The following is a 27,231-nucleotide window of genomic DNA, read 5'->3' as shown; positions in this document are numbered from 1 at the left end:
CTAAAATAAAAAAACAAGCTTAAAACAACTATCATGATCTCAGGCATATCTACAGTCAAAGCAGAATAAAACACATACAGTAGGCAACAGTAAAAGCAGGTCACATTGTCTAAGTTTAGTGTAGAGCATCACATTTTGCATTTTTTGTGTTTAGTGTTAATTAGCAAAGGTTTGCACGCTACCACGCCGAAGCTATCCTCCACCTTTCAGCTTTCAGATTTAAACTCCAAAGACTTCTACATGTCCTCGCATTTGAAGAAAATATGTATGTTGCAAGTCAAAGTATGAAAAAGTTGTTTGTTTGTCCACCAAGTTTACTCACTGCTTTAATATTTACAACAGAGTCATGGCAGCCATCTGCTGGAGTCGCTGCCTGCCGGGGACTGAACCTCGCCTGTTACCGACCTGATACCCAGAGCTGCTGCTGGGAACAGAATGTTCACTCTCAACACACGAGGAAGTGCAGTGTACCTTAGATAAAATGTTGCCCCTCACACATACAGACACACAGACACACACACACACACACACACACACACACACACACACACACACACACACACACGCACTACCCATCCTCACCTAACCATCTCTGCCCGCTCCCTCTGCGGTCTGTGTATCTCACCTCCTCTGGCTGGCAGGCGGCAGCAGCACCCCTCCTCGGCTCTGTCAGGGTGCACACAGGGGGTGCATGTTTCCTGAGCAGCTTGAGCAAATATGGGAAGTGCCGTTGACCCGAAAAGTAACCCATATGTGTCACCGGTGCCTCTCTTTTTTCACCCCGGCACATCGGTTAACTGCTAAAAGTGCACAATAAAAATAACTGAGAGACTTTATGTTGGTTTGTTGTTTTATGTTGTTGAAGAAGCGACCTGAAGTGACTCTATGTCGGTCAATGTAGGAACCAGTCTGTGACAATGCCGGTATTCAGCTCAGGAGGGTAGTGTGTCTGGGAATGTGTTCTGGTATACAATCAAGAAAACCTTTTTATTCCCAACTACAGGCTAGATGTTATCTTCTTTATGTAGTAATAAAATGGAGCTCCGGCATCACAAGGTAAGGCATCAAGCATCACATGATTTCATGGAAAAACATTTAATAGAGGCCCTGGAGGTTTACTGTTATTTTTCTTTTCTCTAAATAGATGTTTGATTAGGGAAACTGCGTAGAAGCTGAAGGCCATTTTGTTCTTGAGTATTTGCCACAATCATTGAATTCCCAGAAATGTTTAAAATTACAGTCACAAATCATAGAAAATTATGTTCAGGTTGACATAAACATCCTCTAATCGTTAAGTCCGTGTGTCCTTCTTACCTCACGCTTAAAGACATACAGGAGGTGTTTCATATTAAACTGCCAGATTTACCACAAACTGTGTCGGAAGGAGAGAGACATGCTTATCAAATTTACAACCACGGCAAGGAACCGCAGCGAGTTGAGCAATCACAAGCACGAAAGACACAGGGTTACACGCACATGTTCTTACTTATTGTTTTTTTTTTTTTTTCATAGCTTTTGATTCTGACAGACTAAGTTAGTCTACTTTTGGAGCCAGATCACTTCCCAGTTTTGTATTCTACCGAGGGGAAAGAGAGACTGATGGCTCTCCTGTTTAAGGAAAAGCTGGAACCTAAAGTCAACATGAACATGTAATTCTGAGAAATCCGTAGCTGTTACCAAGGAAAGCCATGACAGGACAGGAGAAAGGTTTATCAGGGTTCAAAAGCATTTGAATGAATTTGCATATACGTGCTGAATGAGGATGAAAGGAGCAACTGCAGCTAGAAATGTTCCTGGGAAAAGAACATTAGGGTATATTATTACTGTAGTCCTGCCAGCCAAGCCCGGGGGCAACATCATAAAAGTCTTGATTAATAAATATAAGTACGATTTATTGCCATTAAAATGCGAGTGCTGCAGCAAATAACGTTTGGCCTAATTACTATGATACTAGATTCATCTCAGCCTTTCTCTGCCTTTTTTTTTTTAGTTTAAAACTTCCTCAAGTCTGACTAACAAACATTCGGTACAGCCACTCAACTTCAATGGTGGGATTTCCTGCTTGTCTCTTATCAGTCAGATCCTGAAACAATGGACTCTGCCCACGCAAACTCACGCACCGGTACTGTCTGCTCCGAGCGCTGCTGTCGGCCTCGTGGCTTTCCCCCTCACGACCAGATGTCCCTTTCTGGGCCGGAGCCAAGTGATTGAGAATAGAGAGCGGGAAGAATGGCTAAAATAATCAGATAGTGTGTGTGTGTGTGTGTGTGTGTGTGTGTGTGTGTGTGTGTGTGGACCGTTACTGTACTTTACATTAGCATTTTGCAAAAACAGAGTTCTGGTGAACCTCCATTTCACAGCAAAGTTGAGGTGATCTGAATCAGTTGTGACAACAGCCTCAGGGGACAACCTGCCATGAGCATTCACACACATACGGCTGGCACTGCACTTGGGAAAATACAGTTTAATGACTGCCACATGTCAGCCATAAAATATTTCCATTCATTACTGTGCATAATTTAAAGGAGACATATTAAGCTCACTTTCAGGCTCATCATTTTATTTTTACATGCTTTTACCTTGCCACCTTTCTAGCTTCAACCAGTGTTCTGGGGACCTTATTTTCCTCTTGTTTTTTTTTTTTAATCGCATTATAATCGTAAATATTAAAATTCTTGTTTGAATTTCCTCTCCAAAACTACGTAGTGCCCCTTTAAGTTACATAGCGGTCTCCTTGAAGTGATTTACACTGATCATAGATGCACAGGATGACAGCGTGTTGAGCAAATCGTTTTATCTGTGAGCAAGGGTGTATAAACGGACCACGACGTTTAATTGGGAATTCAATATACACAATTTTATTTACATTGACACATGTATCAGCGACACATCAAATTTACACAGTAACACTAAAGCCTCAGATTTAATAAATATGTAGTAAGATGCAGGGGAAAAAAACTCTTGGATGCAAGGGCAGCAATGAAATGAAAAATAATCTCTATTATTCTGAAACATCTCCTTCCTGGTTGAAATATCCAATAAGATCTTTTTTTTGAAATTAATATTACCATGAATATTGATGAGCAGACATGACCATTAGGAGCAGTTAAACCTGCCTTGTTGAGGCATTTACCAAAAGAACCGACATGACTGATGATGAATTAGCCAAAATCGAAACAATAAAGGTGCAATATGTAAGTATTTAGTTGAAAACATTCAAAAATTAAAGCTGCTGTAAGTGAAGTAAAAATATGTGTTAAATAGCTCTATGTTCCAATGGTAACCATGGTTACACAGTGTCAGTAATGTCTCACCTCCTCCTCACAAGAGAAAAGACATTTTCTGGTATCCCTGCCCACTTTATCCAATCAGGACAGAGAACTCAATAAAGAGGCGGTCCTGTCCGCAGGGAGCAGGATCCTCCTGTTTGCCCCGTTGCTCCGAGCTCCCAGTCCCAACTGCTAGCTGCACAGCTAACTGAGCTAGCTACCTTACTGCAGCGGGTGGGAGTTAGCGGTTACTTTGGTAACATGCTGCCCCCTATTTGCGTATGAATTCAGTTCTTACATATTGCACCTTTATCCACAGCGAAAGATACCACGGTGACAGAGACACAAGAAGCTTTTCCACTTGAATCTACAGCCAGAAATCTGCGCACACGTAAGAAAATACAGCATCATAAAATTCTGTATCAATGTACCACGTCTTCATCAAGATAAACATCTTCAAAAGCATCGACATTACTTTACAATATACGCACATTTATATTTACAAAAAAGACAGAGCAGTAAGACGGTGGGGTTTTTAGTAGCCTAAACGACTTCATGAATCTTAAGTAGTGGCACCTCTTGACAGTAATTCTTTTAATTCTGCATTCATACAGACACGCACACAGAGACAAGTAGACGTGCACGCTCGCACACATACACACACACACACACACACACGTTCATACAAACAAGCAGGACACTTTCCTGGTACTTTTCACAACAACATCCACCAGTGGGAAGACGGGAATCATAATGGTCTGGACTGATACAGACTACTGGCTGAGAGGTGCTGAAAGTCCCACTTCTGATGGAGGAAACAGCTGGATACAAAGAAGAGAAGGACGGCGAGGAAACCAGCTACTGGTCGGGGAACAATGAGATGACCAACCATCTCTGCAGCCAGGCCTTCATGACCCTCCGTTTTCCTCTGGCTTGTCACCTCAGGGAACACTGCGGTCTACTTAATGGCATTTTAACATGAGCATCGCCCTGAATCCATCCATGATATATACTGTACAACGGCGTGGGCGAAAACACAGACAGAAAGGTTCCTGGTCCTTCACGAAGGGGAAGAAGCTGAACAGCAGAGAAAACACATCTCAGAAATGGCAGTACCTGTCTCATGCTTGTAAACAAAGATCATACACTAGATGTGGCAGGAGAGCGACGATATAAACCTGAACAGTTATTTACACCTTTACAAGAGAACTCTGCAGCAGTCCAGCTGTCCAAAAGTGAAACTATACACCCGCGTTACATGCCTATGTAACAAAGCTACTACGCACGCTAAGAGTTAAAGACTTCTCAGAGTGTCTCCTTTCTCTGACGCTTCCCAGCTAATCATTTAGCAATGACTAACGTCATCACCTATGGATATGTACACATATACAGTCAACAAGCACATAAAGGAAAAGCTAGCGTACCATCTCTGAAGACAACTGTGTGTGTAAAGTAATCATGGACTGATCCATGTTATGTGTTAACAGATAAAGACACTTGCTCTACAGGTAGTGACATCCAACATAAAAAGAGAGGAAATGTATCTCCTAATCGACTAATGGACTTCAAGCATGAATGCCGTCTAATAGCTTATTCTGTATACCAGTGTCTCCATATTTCAATTTAAATTGGCCCCCGGAAAAGTATCTCCTTCATATACATAGATCTGAACAGTCGGAAATAATACTGACAATAAAAGAATAAAAACAAAAAAAGAAACAAAAGCTGCATTACGTGGTGTGTGTAATGGTGTGACGTTCAAGTGCCTCGAGTGCTTTTTTTTTTTTTTTTATCTTCCTCCAACAATTGCAAGAGCCAACCAAAAAAATTTAAACGCTACATAAATATCTGTGACAGGGAAACGACAAGGAATAACAAAACACAAAATATAAAGAAAATAAAAATGTCTCCAACAGATAGAAAGAAACATACGGAGTGCTAAAAAAAACAACAAAACAACCTTTATGAAATGTGTAGGAAAAAACTCAAAAGAAAAAAAAAAAGAAATGAACAGATAACAGTGTATTAATGTAGGTAATGACAGTTGTATAGAAACAGTTGATGTCCCTCCACCCTCCCCGGTGCCTCAACAGTTTCTTCGCTATGAGCAGGGGAGCATAAGTCCAACTGTCCTCCCTGTAATCAGTAGGCAATAATAGTGATAACAGTGATAAAAGCCGTTCTTCCTTTGTTGTTTTGTTTGCTGATATCTGACGATTACCGTTCCGTCTGCAACACGTGACAACAAACGTTGCTAGTACCAGGGCGGTGGGCGGGTGTAGTGGTTGGGCAGTCTGTGGCGGAACATTACAGGCACTTTATGAGGCAGCCAGACAGGTCGGGTGGGTCCTTACACCCGTTGGGCTCTGAGGGTCGTCCCCTCCAGGAAGACCTCATGCTGGACCAGTAAGGGCTGGGTCGGAGGGCTGTTACTGCCGGCTGAGTTGAGATGGTGAAAAGCCGCGTTCTGAGAACCGGGCTCCTCCCTGGCTCTGGGCGTCACAGGAAGCCTGGAGCTGAAGTTCAGATAGATCTGAAGATAAGGAAGAAGTGGGAGAGAGAAAGAGGAGAGGGGGAGCACAGTTTGTGATGGTTAGGGTTTTATATTGTTTCAGTTGCGCCATTTCAAACATCTCAAATTAAACTGTATTTTCCCAAGTGCAGTGCCAGCCGTATGTGTGTGAATGCTTGTATCGGGTTGTCCCCTGAGGCTGTCGTCAGAACTGACTCATCTGAGACAATATTTTGGTCCTGTTTAGATTTTCTCATGAATTACACATATGACGTTTGTCAAGAAAGTCGCAGTTCATTGTAAAGATAATATAGTACCATTTAGTGCTGCGTGACAGTGCTCAGTGAACTACATCATCTCACACAACACCAACATGGCTCTCACCCTGGCACAGGAAAAGTGTGAAAATGGGTAATAAATAAAAATAAAGCCTGCCCATATTGACAGCTGCAGTTATGTGAAATGAGAGTTTTACTGGCTCGACACACTGGTTAAAAGAGCAACGCCTGTGCGCGGCGTGACGTCTTGCTTTTCATTTTGGCGCCCATGTTAACTGGTTGACAGGCGTGAGTAGTCAGCCATGTTAGCTGATCTATGAGGCTGTACTCTTTTAGCAAAATGCTAACATCATCAAGCAGCAACAGTGACAATACTAACATTCAGATATTTAGCAGGTGTTATGTTTAACGTGTTCAGTGTGAGTTTAGCTTTTTACGGTTCAGTATGGATGGTGGTGGCGGGCTGACCTACTGACACTGCCATCCTTAGAGCCAAGCCAGTGTAGCAAAGAAAACTAATTCACCTACCGGCGCTCTAACCTGTTATATCTTGTTTGTTTCATCTGCACAAGAACTAAAATGAAATTTGTGGTTTAGTAAAGTCCAGCACATGATCTCTTAAAACCACATCTTGTTGCGTATTCAGTACGATTTTTTTGTGGATTAAATAAACAAGATATAACATGTCAATCTGCAAGCTTTCGAGGTTTAAGGGAGGTAAAGGCTGTTTTTCTGTGCTTTGGAAGGAACCAGGCGAGTTAATAATCTCCTGGCGGCAGATTCAACACTTTAGTCATACTTTGATTAAACATGAGGGTGGTATTGATCTTCTATTGATCTCACTCTCAGCAAGAAAACAAATAAGATAATGACTTAAGTCTCTAGAAATGTCCAAACATCCCTTTGAAGCTCATGGAAAACTGTAAAAAGCTGTAGGGGTTTGACAGTTATGGAACAATGTAGGTGAGAGGGTTCAAACACATCGGCTCATGCTGGGAGGCCTTTACCTAAATCATGTGTGACACTGTGGAGGGGACTTTAAAAAACTGTTTTCCCACAAGAAGTGGTGCCGCAGTCTTACATTACAACACCTGAAGTGTAAAAAGACAAAGAATTAAACACGTTTTAAGATGATTTCAGAGTTAAAATTAGCCTGGTGTCCATTAGTCTTGGTTTAGCAGTTGGCCTTAGCATCCTTTTTTCGTATTTTCTTTGTGCAGACTCAAACATTGAGTCAGAGCTGTTACATGAACCATGTCACATAGCTTTTACCCAGTTAAATAAGCCTGGGGTCCATTAGTCTTGGATTAGCGGTTAGCATTATCACACATTTTCGGTTTTTGTTTGTGCCATAGGCCTCACATGAACCATATGAGCTTTTACCCTGGAGTCGCTCTTATTTCACTACCCCATAATCCTGCTGAGCGCCCTGTGAAGCCTTCCCGCTCCATTATTTTTAAGGAATGGAATGCTGAACCTTTTACAGTTGAAGTAAATAATATCAAAGCGGTGCAACCTACATGCTTAGTGGCATCCGACAGCTGTTGTTCAATCCTTTCCACGACCTTCCTGAAGGGGGGTCTGTTGAAGGGGTCAGGATCCCAGCAGGACCTCATAATCTGATACCTGCACAGCGGCATACAAACACACAAACACTTTTTATTTGTCTACAGCTACTACACACCCTTCCTTGTTCTGTGGGTGTAGAGTGTTTTCTCAAAAGATGCCTAAAAGTTTTAACATGTCAGATTTTGTTCCGCAGAGAAAGCCAAATGCAACAGGATGAGAGTTATTGACATTTCCCGAAAAGTGCATTCCTTATCGTCTCACCTCCTCCGTCTTTCCAATTCACTTCAACACTTCTTACACACAGTCATATTTTACTTGAACGACAACTCACATTTCACTGGGTGCAAACTCTGGAGCATCCATTCTGTATCCTTCTTTTATTAGTTTGTAGAACTTGGCGTCCACGGGCATACCAGGATACGGACTGTTTCCTACATTCAGCAGGGAGATTCAGTTACATTATGCGCCTCTGAAAACACACAGACAGCCAGACAAACACACACACACACACACAAGCACGATAATGGATAGACGTACCTAGTGAAAAGATTTCCCAAAGCAGGATGCCATAGGACCACACGTCACTCTCAAACGTGTACACGCACTCAAAGATACTTTCTGGAGACATCCACTTCACTGGCAGACGAGCCTGAAAGAAAAGCACACGGTGAGCAGATGGAAAGTTGCCCTCGTTCAAAAAGGTTTGTGACTGACGACTCCTGCATGAACAGACTGTACCCAGGGTCAGGAATGCACATTATTCCCCTGGGGATCTCACAACACATGTCAGCACATCTGAGATACCCATACAGTACAATACCTTACACATATGAAAAAATGTAGATACACTCATCACAGGCATGCGACCGATCACAGTCTGCTCGTCACTTGTCACACATGTCAAAGTTAGTCATGCAATTAGTCATTTAGAAATATTACTTTCCTGCCACGAGCCGCAATAACTGTTAGATTCAAGGTGTAGTAAGTTATGTCTTACTGATGATATATATATCTTAAGTTGTAAGATGAGTTCTGTTTGAAAATGTACAATACAAATAAGCCTCGAGGTAAGCTGTACTGCAAACAATAGTAAGACCGTCCTACATACAGGTAAATTGTACAAAGCTCCTGTGCTAGCGGTATAAACATCAACACTTCAATACTGTGTTGTTTTGCTGTAATTTAACAGTTTACACTGCTATTAAACACTTAATACAAGTGCCACATCAGAAACAACCATGATCTGTACTCTCTTTTACTCTTCATGTTAGCAGCAACATTAACTTTGTCAGTTGGGTCAGTTACATAATCAACAGTTGCACCTGCCACACTGCAGGTGTGAATGTGACACTTTGTAAACACTTTTATAACCAGTCTCAGTTTGAACTTCCAGGTAGCTCATGGACGCATGGCTTTAGCAGAAGTAACGTTAGCTAAACATTTCCAAGAGAGGCAACCGGATTTGCTCTTTGGTCTTGAACATGTCTTGTAAAACACCTTCAAGACCAAACTGTTTGTCTTTGACTAGAGATTGTTTATTCATTGGATGACTCATCTCAACACATACAGAGATTAAAAAAAAATGGCTTTCCAATGAATTAGAAATGCCGCTAGGAAGGAAGTTAGCTTACACAGTAGCTCTGACATGTTGGACTCTGCAGGGTCAACCAGCAAACTAATTTATTATCTTACAAACTGGGTGGTTTGACAGTTCCAAACCATAAAACTGGGTTTGATTTAAGACAAGGTCGGCACATCTGTAGCGCAGACTTACGTTGCCTTTTACCACATAGTTGGAGTCCGTGGTGATGTCTCGTGCCAGGCCAAAATCACAGATCTTTGCCACTCTGCCTTGAGTCAGAAGGATATTTCTGGCAGCCAGGTCTCTGTGGATACACTGAAAAACAAATGCACCGCCACCTTTAATATCTAATGATACATGTTATATACATGACTAATCAATAATATAACATGAGCCATGAATGAAGTGCTATATCTAATGCAGTTTGGTTTGGAGTTTCCACACTTGAATCTGTAACACACCACCGCTGACACTGATACACGAGCTCACTGGCGACAGTATCCTGCCTCCACAACTAATACATTTTTCAACAGCATGCTCCGACATGCGTTTTAGATCCGTTTACTACAGCAGCTGTGGAAACATGATCCATGCTTTGCATTTTGTAGAAATTCACATCAGCGTTTTATCCAAAAATCAAGTGTGACCATTGCCATTGGATGCTCACATTTTTGGAGGCCAAGAACTCCATGCCTTTGGCCACTTGGTACGAGAAGCTGAGCAGGTCCTCTGTGTCTAGAGACAGACCGTCCTCGTCAAACATCGCGCTCTCTGCATCCGCCTCGACGTAGGAGCCACCTGGGAGGACAAACAGGATGATGATTATTTTTCTGAAGTGGTTTAAGTCTTGCTTCAATTTGCTTGTCTGTGTATTTTTAAGACTGAGAAATTTGATGAATGGCTGGCATTCTTGCCTTTGCGTAGTGAGCGCCTCTTCTCAGATGAGCTGAACGGCGGGTTGCCAGCAGCAGAAGGCCTCATGGTCATGTAGCCATTCAAGCTGTCACTGTGAAGAGGAAAGGAGCAGTCTGGTCTCAGCTGAGCACAGCCACACACAGGCACGCTGCTGTCCAAATACCCTCATCCTACGCACGTTCTGGATAGTAAATACTAGTATTCTCTTGTCTCCTACCACACACAATAACCCTCTCTTTACACACAAAAAAAGAACCTGACCCAGCTGCGTCTCTTTGCGGCATGACGTTGTGGTAGTAGCAGTCTTCCTCAAGCTTGAAGCACATGAAGGATTCCCTCTTTCTGCGTAGAAAGTTGAGGAGGTCTCCGAAGCAGCAGTACTCCGTGATCACCAGTGTGGGGCCTGAAGACAAAGAAAGATTAGAGTTTAGAGTTATTTGGTGGAATAAAGCACTACAACAAAACAAGTCTCTTTTCACTCCACAGTCTTTAAGTGATAGCTGAGGACAACATGGCTTCCACACCTCCAACAGTGCAGGCTCCCAGCAGGTTGACAATGTTCATGTGGTTTCCCAAGTAACTGAGGACTTTCAGCTCCGACATCAGTGCCTCCTTCTCTGTGGAGTGAGCGCTTGCTGTGCGAGTAAAAAAATTGGAAGATAATCAGCATGTGCACAGGGAATGAATTGAGCTCTATTATAACATTTCGGGATCTAGATTTAAAAAAATCGGTTGATTCTGGAGGCTAAAAAAATTAAAGGTATTGTGCAAAGCAATATAATAACACCTGCTTGCACACCTACAGGCAAATTATTTATTTATGAAGGGTAACTCCAACAATTTTACACATTCTATTGTGTTTACAGGTCTTGAAGAGTACTACTGCTTATAATAAAGGTTAATTAACCAAAATTAACCAAAATGATCAAAAGAATGTGAAGAAATAAAACTTGATGTTATGTCGGACACATCTATGTATTGTGTTGCAGAAATAGCTATTGAAGTTAGCATGCTGAACAGTTAGCCCCGAGTCTGTTTGTACTTCAAGGGGTGATAGTCTGATAGTAAACGACAACACCAATACCCCCCTGGTGCTCCGAGCTCCCAGTCCGGGCCAGTTCAGCTACTATGACCGCTAGCTGCATGGTTAAGTAAGCTTACTAGCTAAATGCAGCTGCAAGCAGAAGTTAGCAGTTACTCTGGTGATATTCTGCCCTATTTGTTTGAAGGATGAATTTTACGGATGGCCAATTTTTTAATATTGCACCTTAGTATAAATCCTTTTTATGGCTCCGGAGGAACCTGCATGTAATCTGATAATTTTCCTCCATTGATGGCACTCAAGTTGCATTGTGGGTAATGTAAGCGCCAGGTTTAGAAAAGCTGTCCACTGGCCTAGCATTGCACTCCTATGACACTGTTGGACTCAGTATGGACAGTTTAAACCAAATGATTTTCCATCATTTAATCTTTATTATTCCATGCATTCTTCTTCCTTTTCAAAACTGCTGCCTACATTACCCACAATGCAACTTAGTGATACCACTGGGGGGGCAATTTATCAGATTACATGCAGCTTCCTCTGGAGCCACAAAAGGCTTTATACTACATATGCAGTACTACTATCCAACCCTGTTAGCACACTTTCACATGTAAAATTGGTGGTCTAACCCTTTAAGGGTGCACAGCTACTATGCTCATTTGTCAGTCAAAATAGCTAAGCTGTCTTTGTCCCACTTCATTTGCAAGTGTGTTGACGCCGCTTACATTTGAGCATTTTCACGGCCACCGTCATGACAGAATCTGCTTTGGAGAGTCCATATGCGGTGGCTTCCACCACTTTTCCAAACGCTCCAGATCCCAGCGTCTTCCCTGCAGATGAGAAGACAGACCCATGTTATTCCCCATCCTGTTTCCCTCCCACAAAACTGGCCCCGAGCCAGCATGCCAGCGTTCCTGGGACACCAGTCTTAGCCCCCGGGCTGTGTAAGCAGGCACCAGGACACGCAGGATCCTGTTTGAGGAGGTTTGTTAAAAACGGCACCCAGAATATGTCAACAATATTGTGTTTGCAGTGAGGGAGTGGGGTTTTTATCACTAATGAGCTGGAACTGGTTGGTTGGTAATGACCATAGACGTGGCTTAAAACCTTAATGCTCTGTCCATATACACAGAAAACATAGTGTCTGTCAATCAGCATGAAAGTGCCTGTGGGTGCAGTGGTGATGTAATGCAGACTGCCCTGTTAGGATTTATTACTGGCGCAAACCACCATTTCTCTCCATATCACTCTGATTTACACCTAAGACATGAAAACCAGGACGTGCATCTCAGTGATCCAGAAATAATGATATCATGTAGGCACACACACTGCAGATGACTTTGTGCGGGGCGCTCACCAAAACGCAAGTTGTTTCGAGGAAACTCCCACTGGTGATCGTACGGTAGCTGGGTGGGGTCAATGTACACATAGTTGTTTCCATGGATGCCCTCGATAACTTTCCACTGGATCTGGTATTTTGGTTTCTGTCATGGATGCAGGCAAAAAGAGAGCAAAACATGGGGTTTCAACATGCTCCGCTTATTTTACGATAAAAGAGGGTGTGCCATGCAGGAGAAGGAGCCGAGCCGTTTTACCTGCATGTACTTGTAGAAGAGCATGATAAGGACGAGGCAGAGGATGCCTGCTGCTGATACAGAGCCAATTAGCAGTGGGGTGAACAGATCATGAGGAACAGTTCTCTCTGCAGGGACACAGATACGATCATGTTAGACACAAGAGAAGCAGCAAAGACAGAGTCAATGGTTTGTCATGTTTACACTCTAAATGACATTGCACAGGGGCATTAAGGTAAGCCATGGAGGGCTAAGTCACAGTGAAGCCCACTCCGGTCAAATCACGGCAAACTAATCCAATTATATATGTCTACATACTGTCAGACTTTTCATTTTGTTTGCACATTCTGCACTTTATTTTTGTTTAACCGCTTCCAATCAGTTTTGATTATGCAGTGTTTTGCTGCATTGTTGCTGCTTTTACAGCTGTGGCGCTGAGTAATTATATGTAATCAGGGCTCTGTTCTTTTGTGTCTGTCTGTTTGTGATGCCTTATTGTTTTGCTCCTCTGTACAGTGGGGTGTAATAAGCTCTTTAGAGATAAGAAGCTTTCTCTCCACTTCAAATCTGAGAATGCAGAGTCTGCAGGAACTAATCCCCTGTAAACCTGTCAGTGGTTTCTAAAGCCCTGTGTATTCTCTGCTGCTGCAGCTCACTGACACCTCCAAGCCTCCCACAGCCCCAGAATGCCCAGCACCGCCAAGACTCCTACTGCGCTCCACACTCTCAGCGCCTCCGCCTGGTCTGCTGCTACTCTGTGAAGCGCAAAAAAAAAAAAAAAAAAAAAAAATCCTGGGCACACGCTCCCTGAGGCCTGTCCTGCCAGGCCACAGACACTCTCCTCCATCATCATAATGCTCGCCCACATACCCGCTGTAGCCACAGTGAGCCCCCCTGAGTCCTGCATAAACCCCAGGTCCCCAGGGCTCAGGCAACTTTGCTGTGCTTTCAGTTCCTGCACTGGCACCACTTTGAGGACAGAGTGCAGCAGATGGGGAAGCCGTTATAACAGGGCGGATTTGGAGTCATAAAGTAAACAAGGGACTGAGGCTAATTCCTATCTGTGAGCGACAACATCTTATCATGTCCGAGGTATCTCTCCTCCCTAATGTTTACCTAACAGATTATAGAGGAACAAGCTAGTTGTAAGACCACGTTTATGGGTTAATCCTCGGCAGTATTGTGCTTTTAGTAAATATTTGGAGCTGAGGATTAAATCCAATGTGTTAGGGGTTTACAGCTGCCCTGATAACTTTGTTTCTGAGTCCACAGAGAGAGAATATTTAACTGTGCTTGGGAAGTTTGAATGAAACCAACATCAGGTGGAGAAAAAAGATTTACGATCACGTCTATGTCATCCTCTCTTGTACAGTTGACTCTGCTGCTCTTAATTCTAATCTGAAGGTGAGCACATGCAGAGGATTACACCAATTCAGCAACAAAACATGAGACTGACAGGCGCCCCCCTTCAATATCACGCGACCTCCATAGGACCTCACCACTGATAGAAAAGAGTGTGTAGGCCTGCTCGCCCTCCACCGTAGCCACACACTCCAGAGTACTGAACCGTCCCCTGCTGACATTCACCCGACTCTCCACCTCAGTCTTCCCGAACCTTGGGCTGACCAGTGTGACGGTGATGACGTTCTGCTCCTCCACGGTGGCATTCACCTGTTGGGAGCACCTGAAGGCAGAAGATTATACACTGTTGACAAAAGCTGAAGGGATTACAGAGCTTTTCAACTATTGTCACTTGTCAGGACACTTGTCCCCCTTTAAATCTCTGAAAACAAGACACACATTCCTTTCCCGATTCTTGGATAAACTTGTCTGAGGTTGAGTAACTTTACACAATATGCAGAACCGCAGACAAATCTCCTCATATTTCAGAACATTGCCGGCAGTTAGTTTCAGTAGATGTAATGAGTATGCGGGGAATTCCTTTTGCGCTCATGAAATCAAAGTGAAACGTAAAACAGTGGCCCAGGGCTCCATGTGTCACTACACTGCTCCTGTCATAGGTTCACTCAGGTCACTTACTTCCTGTACATACAATTGCGTGCCTGCATCTAATGAGCATTAATTGGATTTAATTATAATTAAAGTTTGGATTATCACTTATGATGCATCGCCTGTGCTGCCTGGGATTGGCGTTGCTACAGCAACCGGGTGCCCCTCCTTCGACACACTTTACGTTTGACACGAGACGAGCCGTGGCCAGTTGTATCCGGGCAGATACCCGGGCCCCCACCAATCACAAGTCAATGCGCTCCAATCCCCTGTCACATGGGGGTCATCTTATCACTGTCAACCAATCACAAGTCAGCCCCTTCAAATCTCACAATCCCTCGGTCCATCGTCATCATTGTTCCCGACTCTATCCAATGTGTCTTTAGTTTGACCTTTAGGACCCTCGAGTTGCACTTCATATGTGTTGGTGAAAGTTTGAAGGTGAAATTACAAACAAAGTGCAGATCAATTAAATTAAAGGGGCACTATATAGTTTTGGAAAAGAAATTCAGAAACTCATAAAGGTAATATTTACAATATAAATGAGGTAATAGAACAAACTCAGAAATATTTATTTTTTCCATAACTGAATAAACAAGCTGTTCTCAGAGGAAAATAAGGTCCCCAGAACACTGTTTGAAGCTAGAGAGGTGGCAGGGTCCGCCAAATATAAACAAAGTAAAACAGTATGAAATTGTGTTTAAGGTCCTTGAAGGTCGGTTCGTTTATTCAGTCATGAAAATGAAGAGGGTTTGTTAAATTAGTCAGTTTCCACTCATCGTAATTACATCAGGCTGCAGTTCAAAAGTTGAGTGCACTTAAGTCCACACCAACAGAAGCTCCTCTCTCCCGCAGAAAACACTGCTCCTGAAACGCCTCGTCAATAGTCTCACCTTTAATTCTGTGACTTTGTGACATCACACTAAGTCACTGAGTCACACATTTGTATAATTTATGCCTAGAAGCTAGTTTAGCATGAAGAATTAATCTAGCACAGCCGCTCTGTTGTTGTTAGAGGTGCTGGCTCAGGCTTGTGTGAACTGACCAATCAGAAGAGACTGGGTATTTGAGGTGGGGGCTTAAAGAGACAGGAGCTAAAACAGAGTGTTTCAGACAGAGCATGAGTACAGAGCTGCAGCACTGGACAGAATGAGAAAACTGATATGTTTTTTGATCATGTAAACCTATTCTAGTAGTAACCCAGAATAAAAACGAGGAGCCTGAAGTCTATAGAAGTCTCACCTTGCATACATCTGTTCACAGTAGTACCAGGTGATCCGAGGAGCGGGGAACCCCCCTGCCACACAGCGTACCTGTCCATCCACTGGGCCGTCATGAGATACAATCTCAGGTTTACCTAACAAACACAAGTTAATGTCAGAAAATGTCAGGTAAGAGAACAATAACAAGCAGAGAGAGTTTTTAATTCAGTTGCATTAAACCATAGTGCAGTCTGAATGACACAGGGTGACGTGAGGTGGAGAGCAAGACCTCATTTCACACAAAGAAAAAGGTCATGAAACCTATTCCCACATGTCAGCTACTCAATATTAATGCAAGGTGGGGCAGTGCAATTCATTATTTGGCTTAAGGGACCAAGAAACCTTTAAAAAAAAAACAATTACAACTTACTGATCACAAAGATGGTGAAGGTCTGGTTTACTGATGCGTTACCGTTGGAGGCTTGAAAGGTGTAAACTCCACTCTCTGACGTTTGGAGTCGCACCAGCCTCAGCTCACTGGTGTAGCTAAAAAAAAATAACGATACTGAATCTTTAGCATGATTGAATTAAAATTAAAAAAACAATATCTGTAAAAATGTGTTTTAATTAGTTTTAATTGTGCAATGAAAGGAAAGAACAGATTGTCCTCCACTCATGCCAATGCTGCCTGAGAAAGAGCTGCTCACATATTTACTTTTTAGATTACAATCAGTCTTATTGTGTTTGTGTGCACATCTGTTTTAAGATAGTGTGCACATGTAAATCATTTCCAGTTATCCTCCAGGCTACATATGGCTACATGTTTTTCTGTCAGTTGACATGGATTTATTGATTTTTCAGATAATAAAAAAGGGATAAACAATTCACATCCAACAGAGACTTGAAGGTAATGTTGTATCGTTTCAACATTAAAAACAGGCACCACGAAACATGAGCCTTGGATGATATTACATAATATTTCTATCTGCAGCAGAAAGGTAATACTGCAGATTTTCATGGTTTCTTTCCCCCTGAAAGACATCTCTCGTTCCCGTTTCACAAGAACCCCCTAGGCATCTTTTGAATTACAGTTGACTTTCTCAGGCAGCTGTGACAAGTGCAGCGGTCGGTTGTATCAGCACCACTGCTGACCTGCAGCCGAACCAAAGGTGTTAAATTCCACTGAACGAGGTTAATGAGCCTTTTCATCTAGGTGGTAAAACTGGGGTGCTTGAGGCAAGTGTGTGTTGTTTCACCTGTACTCGTGGCTGTGTGTGGTGATGACATGGTCGGTGGTGTTCCTCAGCTCCTTGTCCATGAAGCTCCAGGAGAAAGTGTGCGGCTTGGGATAAGCCTCCATTTCCACTTTTAGGGGCAAACTCTCACCTGCACGGACCTGGATGGTTCTGTTGCTTGTGGGTGTTAGGTTGATGAATCCTTTTTCTGAAAAACAAGGAAACGAGATAACATAATGTTACAAGACTTGCACAAGTGTATTAATATTCATATTTTATATTTATGTTGTCATAATGATTTACGTGGTGTTGGTCCAGAGACTTACAGGCAAGTCAACGCATGCATATGAAGACTTCACAGTCCAAAGAGATGTGGCAAGACAACACATACTGAATCACACCAAATGTGCCTTTAGAGAATGTTTGAGATTTTGGGAAAAACGCTAATTCACATTCTGGCAGAGACTTAAAGGTGCACTACGTCGTTTTTGGGAAGAAGAGGAAAAACTTGATTCTAATTTTTTACACGACTTCCAAAGTAAGTCAAGTTACAAACTGCAGCTTTAACTAACAGCAATTCTCTTCACATACTCACCATAAACATCGAGCCACACCGACTGCGTGCTGACCCCTTTCTCGTTCTCAGCTTCGCACTGGTACCTCCCAGCATCTTGATGTTGGACCGCCTCGATGTGCAATGTGGCAATGCGCACGCGGGTGTAGTGCTCCGTCTGGATATGTGAAGTAGCGTCAACCTTTGGTGGTTGCTGTGGATACCAGACGGCACCCTGTCAACGCCCAGAGATCTCTAGAGATTAACCCCGTCTGCGTGTCTATCCTCGCCAAGCACACAGATTCTGACTCAGACACACAACTGCCTGCATGCGAGTACACACACACACACACACGGTCGTCCACATTGTACACACAGAGCGGAGATCCTGAAGCTTAGACAGCATGAACTTTGACCCCTTTCATTAGCCATGTTTCCATAAAGCATTTTTATGCGCATTTTGAAGAATATCACGTTAGAAATTTTATGGAAACAAAAGTTTACGCTCGCTTGAGGTGTATTTCCTCTTTTGCGAATCAGACTTAATGCGCAAAATGTTTGATGGAAACAGATTTGCCAAATAAACTCTGACGATGCAAACCTTCAACACACATGACTGATCAGCTGTTTCCATGCATTATAATCATTGAATCAGCTGACATGCAAGAACAATTACAACTTGCCCCATCGAAAGTAATTCCTGAAGACCTCTTTCCATTTTGTCTCATGGTTTGTTTACCTCAAGCCTTCATTTACTTCCACATCAAAACAGTTTATGGAAACGCACCAGATTCACATTTTGATTGTTCTGATTTTTTGTGAACTTTCAAAAGTTCGCTTAAAATTCGCTTGACATTTCATGGAAACATGGCTACTGTCATTCATGAGAACAGATAACCACTGATACCAGGTGCAAAGGAAGAAAACCAACTAGAAAATAGAACACCAATTTTGGAAAAAACAAAGAAAATCAAATAATTCAATAATATAAAAGATTGCGACCAATTTTCAGAGGATAATCAATGCAGCTGGCAGGTAGTTATCATGATGAATCTGCACAAATTGAATGATAAACTACTGTTTAACAATAGATTAAAAGAAAACCCGCTGGTTGTGGGCAGGAATCTCAGTGAGAGCAGATATTTTGTGGTTGACTCTTCCCAACTTTGAAGGAGACATATTATGCTCATTTCCGGTTCATAATTTTATTTTGGGTTACTACCAGAGTAAGTTTACATGCTTCAATGCTCAAAAACACATCAGTTATACTGTTCAGTGCTGCAGCGCTGTATTCCCCCTCTGTCTGAAACGCTCTGTTTTAGCTCCTGTCTCTTTAAAGACCCCCTTCATGAACACCTGCTCTGATTGGTCAGCTCATTCACGCCTGAGCCAGCACCACTAACAACATACAGAGCAACTGTGCTCAATTCATTCTTACGTGCCAAACCAGCCTCTAGGCATTAATTATGCAAATGTGTGACATGGTGATGTAGCGTGATGTCACAAAGTCACAGAGTTAAAGGCAGGATTACTGATGAGGCGTTTCAGGAGCAGTGTTTTCTGTGGGAAAGAGGAGCTTCTGTTGGTGCAGACTTTAAGAAACACTGGTGGAAAGGTAAAAAACGAAAAAAAGCATAATAGGTCTCCTTTAAGTCTGATCAAAGCCCTTTAAAATCTCACAAACTGACAACACTAGCGACAAACATGTGCAGCATTTTCTAATTAATCAGCCACCAACTGCGCAGCACACAGCAAAGCAAAGGCAGAAGAGTCTCACCGAGCCAGGTGGGGTGACCCACTTTAGGTTGATATCTCCGTTGACGTTGGTCGTGTTGCAGGTGAGGGAGAGCTCCTCACCCCGGGTAAGAATCACTCTTTTGGGTGCCTGCATCTCAATCACAGGAGGAGCAACGGGCACTGAAAAGAAATAAAAACAAATGTGACTCAATGTTCATGTGTGTTAGGGAGCAAGAATACACACACCCATGTGTATTTACAGCACGTTACCTGGTTTTACTGTCAGGAAATAGTCATGTGATCTGACTTGCTGTTCCCTCAGTCTTCCCGTGCACACATAGCAACCTTCGTAGGCCTTTTGTGTGTTGTGGATGATGATGCCTTGCTCCAGGCTTGCAGAAAACTGGAGACCAGAGGCCAGAGCTCTACTGGAACATGTTTCCAGGCTCACGTTGTCCAGACTCGGATCAGTTGCCAGGCAGGGGATGGAAGCAGCGTCTCCCTCACGGGTGAGAATTTTGAACACCATTGGTTTTCTGAAAGGATTGTCGGGATCTGCCAAGAAAAATGCGATTGCACATAGAAGCAGGTATCAGAGCTGTGAGCAGGGCTGCAGTGGTGGAAGCTTTGTTTTTTTGACAGCCATGACTCAACTGTGATACACTGTTCACCATACAGTATTTCACATGACTTTTTTGTTATTGTGACTTCTTGCCGTATGACAACTATGATTTCCTCTCACACCTCTCCCACTTCATGTCTCTCCTTTGCCTTAACACGCTGTGTCTTCATTCTCTGAGTCAGAGTCCTGTCAGAGCCACTGTAAACACCCTCATAACTGTATTCCCTGTCGTCAAACTGGCCTCTGTTGGTCTTGAAAGCTGTGTTTGGTCCCAGGCTGCAGTGCCACCATCGCTCTCTTCATGGTACTCACTCCGGTGCCACTGCATGGCAACACTTCCAGAGTACTCTGAGCTGCCAGTCAGCAAAGTCAGCTAAGAACTGCTAGCTGCATGGCTAATTGAGCTTACTTTCTAAAAGCTGCTACGGGTTGCAGCAGTTCGTGGGTATTCTGATGATATGCTGCCCCCTATCTGTTTGGAGTATGAATTCAACAATTAGCCAATTCTTACATACTGCACCTTTAAACCATTGCAGGAGGAGAGAGAGGGACCTGGATCATGCACAAGAGTGATCTCAGCAGCGGAAGTTGATCTTCTTTGTGTTGATTTTTGTATATTCAGCTGCAGTAATGATTTAAAAAAACAACTTTATAACCTTTTTCACTGATTTTGGTGAAACCGTCTCAACTTTCGGTGGTTTATGGAGTTTTCTGATGGACAGATATTATAATTCATTGCTCAGGTAAGTTGAGAAGCACAGCTGTGCAGTTAGCAAAGACAGGTTTGGGGACAGGAGAGGTAGAGTAGCGAAAAGAGGCTGTGCATTAGCAGCGTAAACGACACCAACATTGCCCTCATTTGTGACAGAAAATGTGAGAGTGGGACGACTTTACAGAAGTAAGATACAGAGTCTTTCTTTTAAAAGGCGTCTAGCTGACAGGCCAGTTGGAGCTATTAAAGTCTAGAATAATACATATCACACTGTAGATATAAACAAAAAATAAAGAAGTAAAATAACTGTAAACAAATGTACTTACAACTATAATATGTGACAACTTTGTATCTATATTTTTATACTACTACTATACATATACTGTATATATAAACATCTTGAAGTATATGTACTAATGGAAATAGAAATTAAAAGATATGTGCCTTGCAATACACTGTAACTACAGTGTAGCTGTTAAATCAGTAATAGTGCATTATGTGGTAACTGGTTAACAGTATAAAATCACATAAATGCCGTGGAGAAAGCGAGGAGAAAAAAGATTCTATCAGAAAGTGTAGAAATACATTTTTTAAATATATTTCTTAAAACTAGAAATATATTTCTTAAAAATATATCTTATATTTGTCTTCTTCAGTAAGAAGACGGACGTCCGCTACTGAGATCCGCATGCTTCACGTATGTCGTGATTTATTCATGATGTCTGTTTTCACTGTCTTTTGTTGCATGTTTTTGTTATCAATACATTTTCCCCAAATTTTCAGCATTTCCTCTCGTTTTTTATAAGAATAAATTGATTGTTTGCATAAAACATGGTAAGTGGAAGCACACTTACTGATGAAAGCCTCACTGTTTACTGTTCGCTCTCTTTACAGAGCTGTATGAAGTTACTGCAAATTACCGAAAGTGAACATTTCCTAAGCTGCTGCGTCACATTAAAAGTGCTCATTTGGTTTTTATTGTGAAGTGTCACATGCAACACAATGTATCTGACCGCAATCATTCATCAGGATGCATCTACAAAACAAACATGTCATTTTTTGACAACACATCACCACAATGTGGGTTTTATTTGACTGCACTGTAAACTGATACAGCAGTTCCTCCCTACTTCTGTTGTATTTCTGCTTGCTGTTGCCACGGTAACCAAGTGTGTCGCCAAATCAACCAAAAACTGAAATCTTCCAAATTCGTAGACTTAGCAGGCACAAAGACAGATCTGCCAAACTGAAAATTTGGCTGTAGCTGTTTCATCAAAGCTTTAACCATCTAAACTGTGATTTCTACCTACAGAGGCAGCACGTCGTGAAATCTCGATCTGTCCAATCGCATAAATCGAAGCACAAGTTCATCAGCGGGATGAACATCTTCCAATAAGGCTACATCTGAGCCTCTCATGTAAAAAGAGCTTGTTGCCTCAAATGTCGATGTTTGGATTGTGATCAGCTCATGATACAAGCCTGCAGAGATGGCAGCTGGCCAAGGGGATGTGGAGTCACATAGAGGAGGAAATACAGTAGAGCTCAGCAGTCATGCACTCAATAAATAGCAGCAGTATCTACTGTACCTGTCCTGGGCAAAGTTACAAACACCTTTCTCTGCAAACACACCCACACACACTGCTCCCTGTCACTGCAGCACATTTCCTCTGCTCTTCCCTGCAGTCTGTTTACACTTGATCTAGATTCCACTTCTCTTTCAGCTCTCTAGTTTCAGTTAAGCTGAATTTATTTGCACAGTTCTATAAAAAAAAAAGACCGACAGTTTCTTCCATCTACCTTTCACGTAGACGTAAACCGAGGCTGTCTCCTGGGAGCTCTCCTCCAGGCAGATGTAGCGGCCCATGTGAAGAGGCTGAGCCCTGGGGATGTGCAGCGTGGACATCCCGTCCACCTTTCTCTCTCCCCGCACCTTTGGCCGCTCCTCCCGCTGCCACTGCATCGCCTTCACACCCTGGCAACGCAGCTCTAAGGGTGCGCCGAGTGAGACGACAATGTGGGGGCCGGCAGGGGTGATGGTGGGCTTGGTGTTGCCTGTAATGGGATAGAGAGAGAAATCAACTGCATATCTAACATGCCACTGGAGCCCCCACAGGTAGTCCCATTTTGACCACACTTTGGAGGAAAAGATTATGCACGATCACGGCCACATTGCTGATAGTTACGCTAAGAAAAGTGCTTTCAAACAGCGCAATGTATAGTCTTGACAGATTAAATTTGTTTTAAAGGAGACCTATTATGCTTTTTCGTTTTTCTCCTTTCCGTCAGTGAAAGATTCGTATAGATTCTTGTGCATGTAAAAGAGCTTGAAAGTTAAAAAGTCCACACCAACAGAAGCTCCTCTCTCCCACAGAAAACACTGCTCCTGAAACACCCCGTCAGTAGCTCCACCTGTAACTCAGTGACTTTGTGACATCACACTATGTCACCTTGTCACACATTTGAATAATTTATGCCTAGCGGCTAGATTGGCACGTAAGAATTGATTGAGCACAGCTGCTCTGTTGTTGTTAGCAATGCTGGCTCAGGTGTGTGCGAACTGACCAATCAGAGGAGACTGGGTATTTGTAAAGAGACGTTTCAGACAGCAGGGGAACACAGAGCTGCAGCACTGGACAGTATGAGAAAACTAATGGGTTTTTTTAACAGTAAAGCCTGTAAACCTATTATAGTTGTGACCCAAAATAAAACTTACGAATATGAAAATAAGCATAGTGTGCCCGCTCTCAAGTCTGAGAATTTGTGAGAGATAGTTGTTGTTTTACGACTTTAAAAACCACAAAGTTAGGTTGCGCTGCAGGAGGGAAATGTTGCAAACATTTTCTCACCGCTGCGAAGTCACGATGTGTCAACACCTACAACCCCACAAGATCCACATGCATTAGAACAGCTTAAAGGCACAATCCCTGATCCGCAAGTAAACAACGGGATCGAAGACTCTGAAATGAGAGCCAGTACAAATCCTGTTCACACAGGATTTGTACTGGCTCTCATTCCCAAATTGATCGAGAGGTCTTTTGATATAAAGATTAATGCTTGACAGCACCGACATTTACGTATTGTTACGTTAAAGCGGTGAATCCTTAACATTTAAGGCTTGTGAGCCCTAAAAACAAAGCAGAAACTATCTGTGACCTTTTGACATGGATTATGGCCTCACTGTGAACTGTGAGTGGCTCAACAAGGGAGTTGTTTCATTCTGTAATTGCTTAGTTTTAAGGTGGTTAAGAGACAAAAACTCTACTGGGGTCAAGTTGGGAACAACTGTGTTAAAGAAACACAGACATTCTTATTTTCCACCCACAGCTCCAACTTTAATGATGTCTGTGGCTCTCCCTGTACGATGGATTGTTAAGAAACGACAGACAGCGCTTTTAAATTTTGACCATCATCACAATGCAGGTAAAGAGACTTGGTGCAACGACGGGGACTGAAACCTCAGCCTCTTGACGTCTGAGCCGAAATCTGTAATCGCTCAAAGAAATGAAATCGTATCACACACAAGTAAACATGAAATATCCCTTCTTTGAAAATTCCGGGTGATGGCATGAGACAAAACAAATGTGTGAGCTGAAGCATGAACTGACTGTACTGTGGACTGGGCAAACCCAAAGATTTAATCTGCAGCACCAAGTGAAAACAGGTGGCGGGGAAAGTGAATGAGTAATGTGTTTGGTTTCCTGAAAAACCAACGCTCAACCTCTTCTAGTGAAACCACTTGTGATAAACACAACAGGACTGCGGCTGCAGCTTCCACTGGTGAGACGACAGTAGGAGTGTGAAACAGGCGGACACAGATGCTCCCTCTCATCCTCCCAGACACATTTCGATTTTGAGATCACTTATTGTCCCACATTCCCACAGGCCGCACTTCAATAGAAAGGGTGTGGTGGCATCACCGACTCATCTGAAACACTTAACTGAATCACAGAACAGCAAACAGCAATGTATCATGATGCATTTAGGGAATGTTAATAATGCTGATGGCTGCAGGGTTTGCAGAGAGTACATGCCTAAATATTTGGCAACAACTGTGGAATCTAACGTCAACGTTTGGTTGTCGACATGAAAGGAAGGAGATAAAAAGGAGCATCAACAAGTTCTCAATGTGAGGTATTGTTTCATTAAATATTTCTTTAATTATGAAATCCTTAAAGGTGCACTGTATGGTCAGAAGAGAAAGATCTTTATTGACTTATTTTTTTTTACATTTTTATTCCTAACCAAACTAAATAAACAAAATCTCTTTTCATTTTCTTTACTGAATAAACAAGCTGACCTTAGAGGACAACACACGGCAGAAGTTCAGTCTGTAGCCTGCGTAAACGCGCTCGAGGCAAACTTCACGGCGTGCCCTCATTGGATCACATGACACAGACTGCGCACCCTGCCTGGAGATGTGACAGTCAGTCATATTCCCTCACGATATCAACAAGGCGTGAACATCAACGGCTTCTAATGGGCGCACCATAAACTACAGATGGAAGTGGAGGTAAAAACAGAGAGAGACGCACCGACGGGGAGCGCAAAGTTGAACAGCAGCACTTGTTAGGAGTGTGTGTGTGTGTGTGTGTGTGTGTGTGGCCTGGCAGTACAGCTTTCCATAAATTTGCAAGCTATCTCTGGGGAAAATCCCAAACTCCTGACGAGATAATAAAAACAAAATGGTTGACTTTAGATCACAGGTTGTAAAATAACCAAACATTTAAATAGCCATCCAGTAAAAAATAACATACCGAGACGACATGGATATTTTTTCGTTATAATACAATTAAGTGTTTATGGACTTCTCTGACCTCTGCAGCCAGACTCTGAAGATTTCGCCATAAATGGTCTCAGTGTGGTTTCAAGATTCAAGCCCAGAGCGAATAAGCACAAACAACCCAAATCAAACTGCGAGGACAACGTCGTAAACCTCTCAGTGTTACAGTCACACACACACGTTACAAAAGCTTACAACAGGCGAGTCATTGCGTAAGCGTGCCAACCACTCCTGGATACACCAGGTGCTCGTTTGCGTGCTTCCCAGGAATCAGGAGTTGCTGTTATATTTCCATAATGACGGTTATGTGCGGCTTAGTGTCGAGGAAAACCGCATGAACCTGCACACTATCAAAACCATCATCATCCATCATCCTACTTTACCTCCGCTCTTTAATTACTTTGTTTTTGTTAATGGCGAACTGTTCCCTGAATAAAACATTCATTATTAAAGCAGCGCGCTCGCATCCAGATAATGAGCCGAAGTATCCACTTTCCTCATCAGGTTTCAGTGACTTCAGGTTGTCTTATCGGCAGCCTCTCGCAGCTCCCGCTGCGCCGATTCCCAGAACAAAGAAAAGTGTGGAGAAATGCATCATGAGGGCGACGCGGGGCGAAGTGTAGCAATTTACTTCACCCCAATGTGGATTATCTTTGTCTTACTGGGCTAAAAGGAACTGACTGCATACCTGCAGTCATTAAGAGACGACCGAGAAGTGAGCAGCAACAAGTTGCGTGCGTAAAGTGGCGCATCAGGCGCAAATGTCTTACCTGGATGGAAGGTTAAGTGTAAAAAGACAGACAGCAGTATCCAGTGGTATTCCATAGTTATAATTCCATGGGTCTAGCTGTGAAGGTGAGCCTTTACGGTTTAAGGTAGCTCCACTCTTCTCGCGTCGGAGTTGAGGGAAGTTGACTGCGGGCTCTGGCGGAGGCGCACTTACAAGTCTTTAAAGGCACAGATGCTCAGCAGCAGCAGTCGTCGCCTATCTGCAAACATGCTGTTCTCCTGGAGCGCGCCAGAGGGGACGGTGCGGCCCGACCTGGTGTCTCTGACTGACTGACTGGCCAACTGACTGACTGTGGCGTCAACAACATGTTTGTATGAGCCAGTGGTGGAGAGAGAGAGAGAGAGAGAGAGAGAGAGAGAGAGAGAGAGAGAGAGAGAGAGAGAGAGAGAGAGAGAGAGAGAGAGAGGGAGGGAGGTGTTTGGGACCTGTTTTTCACTTGTGCGCAGAGATAGTTTGACACATCAAGACAAAGATAAACATCCAGTCCAGTTACCAAGAATTACCAAGTTTTTACAACAATGGAAAGGAAACATGAGCTAAATAAATAAGTAAAAAACGAAAGAGAGAAGAAATAAAATGAAGTAATTGCAACCATAACAGAGGTGTGATGGAGGTGAGCTGCAGGACTACAAACTCACAAGGTTAGTTGGGAGTCCAGTCATGAAAAAAGCGGAATCTTGATCAGTTCAACAACCTTGGACCAGACCAAAATGCTCTTTGTTATTATACTGTAGCTGTACAAGGTTTGTGAGCGCCTTCTCCATGACCAACATGTTCAGAAAAGATCACCGTCCAGTGAATCTGCACATTACCAGTTCTGTGCAATAAGTCTCTTGAACGTCATACAGC

General features: G+C 42.9%; 1 protein-coding gene across 2 annotated transcripts; it reads right to left on the bottom strand.

Annotated features, from left to right (window-relative positions):
- Positions 1 to 2,842: 2,842 nt before the first annotated feature.
- Positions 2,843 to 26,596, bottom strand: kita (KIT proto-oncogene, receptor tyrosine kinase a). 2 transcript variants are annotated; one of them, XM_073475980.1, is made up of 21 exons: positions 26,363 to 26,596; positions 22,610 to 22,864; positions 19,749 to 20,033; positions 19,519 to 19,658; positions 17,784 to 17,976; positions 17,210 to 17,396; positions 16,384 to 16,499; positions 15,994 to 16,108; positions 14,241 to 14,425; positions 12,763 to 12,869; positions 12,525 to 12,651; positions 11,893 to 11,997; positions 10,650 to 10,760; positions 10,387 to 10,528; positions 10,125 to 10,216; positions 9,878 to 10,008; positions 9,403 to 9,525; positions 8,166 to 8,277; positions 7,960 to 8,059; positions 7,580 to 7,685; positions 2,843 to 5,802 (listed from the first exon to the last, which is right to left on the bottom strand). In XM_073475980.1, exons 1-21 carry the CDS (start codon positions 26,415 to 26,417, stop codon positions 5,620 to 5,622), a joined length of 2,970 nt encoding a protein of 989 aa, XP_073332081.1. In that variant the 5' UTR covers positions 26,418 to 26,596; the 3' UTR covers positions 2,843 to 5,619. The 2 variants fall into 2 exon arrangements, with proteins under 2 accessions (XP_073332081.1, XP_073332082.1); XM_073475981.1 differs by having other exon boundaries at positions 17,784 to 17,955.
- Between the last annotated feature and the right edge of the window lie 635 nt (positions 26,597 to 27,231).

The sequence above is a fragment of the Pagrus major genome, chromosome 11 (assembly GCF_040436345.1).
Source record: "Pagrus major chromosome 11, Pma_NU_1.0".
NCBI classification, from domain to species: Eukaryota; Metazoa; Chordata; class Actinopteri; order Spariformes; family Sparidae; genus Pagrus; species Pagrus major.
This window is presented reverse-complemented; position numbering and strand designations above follow the sequence as displayed.